We start from the raw sequence: 6,000 nt of genomic DNA, 5'->3' as shown, positions 1-6,000 counted from the left end.
GCACAAGCCATTGTGGAGGCTATCCGTCACTGGAGGCACTACCTCGCAGGTAGTAGGTTCACCCTTATCACCGACCAAAGATCGGTTGCCTTCATGTTCGACAACTCGCAAAGGGGCAAAATTAAAAACGACAAAATTCTGAGGTGGAGGATCGAACTCTCCACCTACAATTACGATATTAAATATCGACCCGGGAAGCTCAACGAGCCTCCGGATGCCCTATCCCGCGGGACATGTGCCAGCGCGCAGATCGACCGATTAAAAGTCATCCACAATGACCTCTGCCACCCGGGGGTCACCTGGCTCGCCCACTACATCAGGGCCCGAAACCTGCCTTTCTCCAACGAGGAGGTAAAAGCGGCCACCAGGGACTGCCCGATCTGTGCGGAGTGCAAACCGCACTTCTATAGACCAGACAGGGCCCATCTGGCCAAAGGCTTCTAGGCCCTTTGAACGCCTCGCGATTGATTTCAAAGGGCCACTCCCCTCAACTAACAAGAACGTTTACTTCTTAAACGTCGTAGACGAGTTCTCCCGTTTCCCATTCGCTATCCCGTGCCCCGACATGACCTCCCACACAGTCATTAGGGCCCTGCATAGTATCTTCACCCTGTTTGGTTTCCCCAGCTACGTACACAGCGACCAGGGTTCGTCCTTCATGAGCGAGGAGCTGCGTCAGCACCTGCTCGACAAGGGCATTGCCTCGAGCAGGACTACCAGCTACAACCCCAGGGGGAATGGGCAGGTGGAAAGGGAGAACGCGACGGCCTGGAAGTCCGTCCTACTGACCCTCCGGTCTAGAAAGCTCCAGGTCCCTTTTGTGCACGGCGACCAACCAGACCGCTCACGAGCGGCTCTTCATTTTTTCCAGGGGCACTACCACGGGGGTCTCACTTCCGGCATGGCTGAGGACGCCGGGCCCCGTACTTCTGAGGAAACACGTCAGGGCGCACAAAACTGACCCCCTTGTTGAGAAGGTGCGCCTGCTCCACTCCAACCCCCAGTACGCATTCGTCGAGTTCCCTGATGGCCATCAGGACACAGTATCCCTCCGGGATCTGGCACCCGCCAAATCCATCGCCCCCTCTACTCCCACAGAAGGACCTCTCACCCTACACCCCATGCTGCCGCCCCCTTGCGCTCCCGAGCCCACGAGCTTGCTCCACCAGTTCCGCGCCCCCGCGCCGGCCAGCCACCAGCGCCCCCAGTCGAACCAGGAGAGTATGAAGCTCGGATACAACCCTCCCTGGAGTCCGCCATCGTACCCGAGCACACTACACCCATCCAGCCACCGCAAGAGGCTGCAACCCCGGTGCTCCGCAGATCTCAGCGGACAATTCGACCACCGGACAGACTGACTTTATAGACTAGACCACCACCCCCGCCGGACTTGATTTTTTTTTCAGGGGGTGAATGTGGTGAATGTAATATAGATGTATATATGTTAATTCATACTATCTTTGTAAGCGCAGTAGCGCTATCCTACCACTAGGGGGAGTAGCGCTGGGAGCACTCAGGAACTTGTACTGGGCTCCACCCTTGGCTCCGCCCACAACTCCTCCCCCTAATGCAGCTGTATAAATACCCTTGTCCAGAGTCAGCCTGAGTTCATCGACAGGTAACAGGCTGGCTCTGAAGTAAGTCAATTAAAGCCTAGATTCACATTGGAAACACGTGTCTGGTGAATTGATGGTTCCATCAACCGATACATCATGAATTTAGCACGGCCAATCCACCTAACCTGCACATCTTGGAACTGTGGGAGGAAACCGGAGCATGCAGAAGAAACCCACGCAGATATATGTAGAACATGCAAACTCCGCACAGTCACCCAAGGCGGGTATTGAACCTGGGCACCTGATGCTCTGAGGCAGCAGTGCTAACCACTGTGCCACCATGCAAAGGATGCCATAGGGATTTACTTCGATATAAAAGGTGCTTAAAAATATACAGGTAGGTCCGTCCCTGTGAAGTGCCTAGTCATTTTTGTATGATGTGAAAGTGCTCATGGTGACAGAGTGCTACCTACCCCTATAGGAATCGGTGCCAGCTCAGTGCAGTCTGGTGAAGTCAGAGCATCACCACCGCGGTACTCTCTTTCACATCTAAATACACACACAAATAAAAGTTTGACAAGAGACTTGAATTTTCAGGGAGAACGGCTGTTTGCGATTCCCAGGATGACTGCAAGGGGGAATTAGATGGGGAGGGGGAGTGTGGGGGTCGCCTGGAGTTACTTTCTTGCTCACCACCCCCTGGTTGCTTTTCACATCGCCCAGTGGTTTCTGCAGAAAATGACCTTGCCCTAAGCTACCAGAACTGACGTGTTCAGGAAATCAGCTGATGGTGAAGTCCCGAGGCTGCGCTCAAAGCGCCGGCACCTACCCCACCCCCCAGCGGAGTCCGGACGTTGCTTCACTGGCAGTCCCAGCGCACCGCCGCTGTACCCCCCCCGGGCTGAACGGCCGGTGCCCGGTTCAGTCACCCCCCCCCTTCCCCCACGCCATGCTGCATAACGGTAACGAGCCGGCCTCCCTGTCTCCCGCCAAGTTGAGCGCGGGAGCCGGAGCGCCCCCCAGCCTCCTGCACCACCCGCCGCCCCGGCCCGAGATCAGGAAGAATGCCATCACTGACGATTACCGAGTGTCCACCAACGTGTTGGGGCTGGGAGTCAACGGCAAAGTGCTGGAGTGTTTCCACAAGAAAACAGGAGAGAAGTGCGCCTTGAAGGTACAGCTCAGTGTTTGTGTGTATGAATTGGGGGGGGGGGGGGGGGGGGGGGGACACACTACTGGGCGCAGATCAGAAAAGTTTTAAGTGGGGGGCGACACTGGGGGAAGATCAGAAAAGTGGGTGGCGGGATACATTTCTTAAACACTGGAGTAAAAGATATAATCCCTACTACACAGCGGGCTTCTTTTAAGAGGTGCCTTGCAAAAAGATTAAGCAACATTCACACAATCCCATGGTAAGTGGGAGAAGGAACTTGGGGCGGAATTACATTCCGCCATCTCCTTCCTTCCTTAAGTGAGTGTTAAAATTCTGGCCGGAAGGGCAGCTTCTTGTGCACCCCCCTCCCCCCCGGAGGGTCTGGTGGGATGTTGTCATTGTTCCATCGGCAGAGTGAATGCTCCTGCCTGAAGAGTGAAGCTTGCCCGGTGCTCAAGTGGAGACACTAAAGTCTGGGTTTCCCTACGAGTGTGGTCTTTATGTATCTCGAGGATTACAATATAAAAGGAAGCTTTACTACATCTGCACCAGCATGTCTCAACTACATCAGTGACTAGCCACATGTGACTGTTTGGAACCAAGATGTGGCTAATTGTATTTCTGATTAGTAAATAAACAGATGAGCAACAGACAACATGGTTGGGGATGTGACCTCCGTATTTGCATGGCTGTGTATGTGCACTTGAACATCTTCTGTGTTTATTAGTAAAGAGGTAAAATGAAGGAAGTGCATGGAAGTGTTTTTAATGATCATGGTGATGGTGGTTATTAAGTAAATAAACACGTGCAGTATATTTATCAGTATTGTGTGCTTGTCAGTAAGACCCTTTTCCACTAAAGTAGGGGCTTGTGGATGAAAGTGTTCCTGTGACTAGTCAGCAATTTCTGTTGGAAATCACCAATCTGGTTTGATCACATCTTCCCGCTCAACACGGGAACTTGTATTCCACAAAGCCCATGGGGAGTTCAATCTGCAATCTCCCATGGTCTTGAAATGAAATGAAATGAAAATCGCTTATTGTCACGAGTAGGCTTCAATGAAGTTACTGTGAAAAGCCCCTAGTCGCCACATTCCGGCGCCTATTCGGGGAGGCTGGTACAGGAATTGAACCGTGCTGCTGGCCTGCCTTGGTCTGCTTTAAAAGCCAGCGATTTAGCCCAGTGTGCAAAACCAGCCCCTGATCTTCATGATGGTTCTAACAGGGCCCTTTCTCTTGACTTAACTGAGATCTGGTTGATAGGGTGGTCAGTATCTTCATCTGCTTGCTTATGGCTTCATGGGCTCAGACAGTGTCAACAGTGATATTGTGAGTTTGTCCTTTCATAGAAATGTAGAAAACAAGAGCAGGAGGAGACCATTCGGCCATTCGAGTCTGCTCTGCCATTCATTATGATCATGGCTGATCATCCAACTCAATAGCCTAACTCTGCTTTCCCCCATATCATTTGATCCCCTTCGCCCCAAGTGCGATATCTAACTGCTTTTTGAAAACATACAATGTTTTGACCTCAACTACTTCCTGTGGTAAAGAATTCCACAGGCTGACCACTCCTTTGGTGAAGAAATGTCTCCTCATCTCAGTCCTAAATGGTCCACCCCGTATCCTCAGACTGTGACCCCTGGTTCTGGACATGCCGGCCATCGGGAACATCCTTCCTATATCTACACTGTCCAGTCCTGTTAGAATTGTATAGGTCTCTATGAGATCTCCCCCCCCCCCCCCCCCCCCCTTATTCTTCTGAACTCCAGCGAATACAATCCTAACCGATTCAATCTCTCCTTGTACGTCAGTCCCGCCATCCCAAGAAACAGTCTGGTAAACCTTGCTGCTATCTAGACCAAAACCGTCCTCCCTCAGATAAGGAGACCAAAACTGCACACAATTAAATCTTTTGTACTTCAGACTGTGCAGAGCCCCAAATGAGTTTATCTATTAGCCTTTCATCTCTTCCTTGAATTTGCATTATTGGGCTGAAATTTTTAACTCATTATGAAACTGTCAACAGGCTCACCTGATTCTTGCCTCGGGCCTTGAAATTTGTATTGGTGGGTCTGATAATTTGATTTTGGCCAGAGGCGTATGCTGAATTTTTCAGAAACTTTTGACTGGATTTTTTTGCTGCCGTCTTCACTGCACTTGCAGCTATTAAACAAAACCCTTTCTCTCTCGTCAACAAAAGGATGTAGCTGACCATTCATCTTCACTGGTGACTTTTAGAAAGCTCCTGAATGTCAGTCCCCACTTTTGTTTAAACTTATCAAATGCCTCTACAACATCATTAGCCTTCCAATGCAACATGAGCTTGAGCTGTGAGTGGGATTTTCTGAACCCTCGCCCCATGGCAGGTTTTCCGATGGCGGAGGTGGTTCGCCATTGGCCTCCGCCGGGATCTTCTGGTCCCACCGAAATCAATGAGCATTTGTTGCTCGCCGGCCATGTGACGGGGAACACATTGCAGGGGGCGGCTGTGTCAGGATGGGAAAATCCCGTCAGTGGGAAGAGGCACAGTGTGTTCATCAGGCAGCACAGCAGCACAGTGGTTAGCACTGTTGCTTCACAGCGGGTTCAATTCCCGGCCTGGGTCACTGCCTGTGCGGAGTCTGCATGTTCTACCCGTGTCTGGGTGGGTTTCCTCCCACAAGTCCCGAAAGACGTGCTTGTTAGGTGAATTGGACATTCTGAATTCTCCCTCTGTGTACCCAAACAGGCGCCGGAATGTGGCGACTCGGAGATTTTCACAGTAACTTAATTGCAGTGTTAATGTAAGCCTACTTTTGACACTACTAATAAAGATTGTCGTTATTGCTGCAATGGCAATTTTGTTTTGCAACAGTTTACTCAGGTTTTTCTTCCTCTAGCATTCATTAAGGTTGATTTTCAATCTAAACTACATATTAAATTAATGTAAAACTATTGGATTTTCGACACGCGTTGCCACCATGTTATGTCATCTGGTTCTCGAATTCAAAATAATCATTCTTTTAGGCTCAAAATGCTGGAGTTTCAATGAGTATATTTCCTTTTGCTCTCCGTGTTGCTCAGACTGATACGTTGTTACTCAGCACATTGACTGTGATGAAACAGTGAATGTGGCACCCCGGGGTATATGTTCACGTAATTCCTTATTTTACGAATGATATAGCAATATAACGCCAATCTTTTGATCCTTGAAATGTAAGTCGAGTGATTTTATTGGGATTTTATTGGAAAGTTTAAAACCAGACCCAGAATATTTAGAAAATAAATTGGATACCACTTCTTCACACAC

At 50.0% G+C, this 6,000-nt stretch overlaps 1 protein-coding gene across 1 annotated transcript in view; it reads left to right on the top strand.

Moving 5' to 3' along the window:
* The first annotated feature begins 2,365 nt into the window (after nt 1–2,365).
* The window catches only part of LOC119973171 (MAP kinase-activated protein kinase 2-like), a 142,554-nt gene continuing 138,919 nt past the window's right edge, over nt 2,366–6,000 (top strand). The window contains exon 1 of the mRNA XM_038810815.1: nt 2,366–2,730. Within this exon, the coding sequence (XP_038666743.1) occupies nt 2,506–2,730 (225 nt within the window). The 5' untranslated portion in view covers nt 2,366–2,505. The remainder of the gene's footprint in view (nt 2,731–6,000) is intronic.

Source organism: Scyliorhinus canicula, chromosome 11 (assembly GCF_902713615.1).
Source record: "Scyliorhinus canicula chromosome 11, sScyCan1.1, whole genome shotgun sequence".
Classification (NCBI taxonomy): Eukaryota; Metazoa; Chordata; class Chondrichthyes; order Carcharhiniformes; family Scyliorhinidae; genus Scyliorhinus; species Scyliorhinus canicula.
Note: the sequence above shows the minus strand (reverse complement) of the source record. Positions and strands in the feature narration are given on the sequence as shown.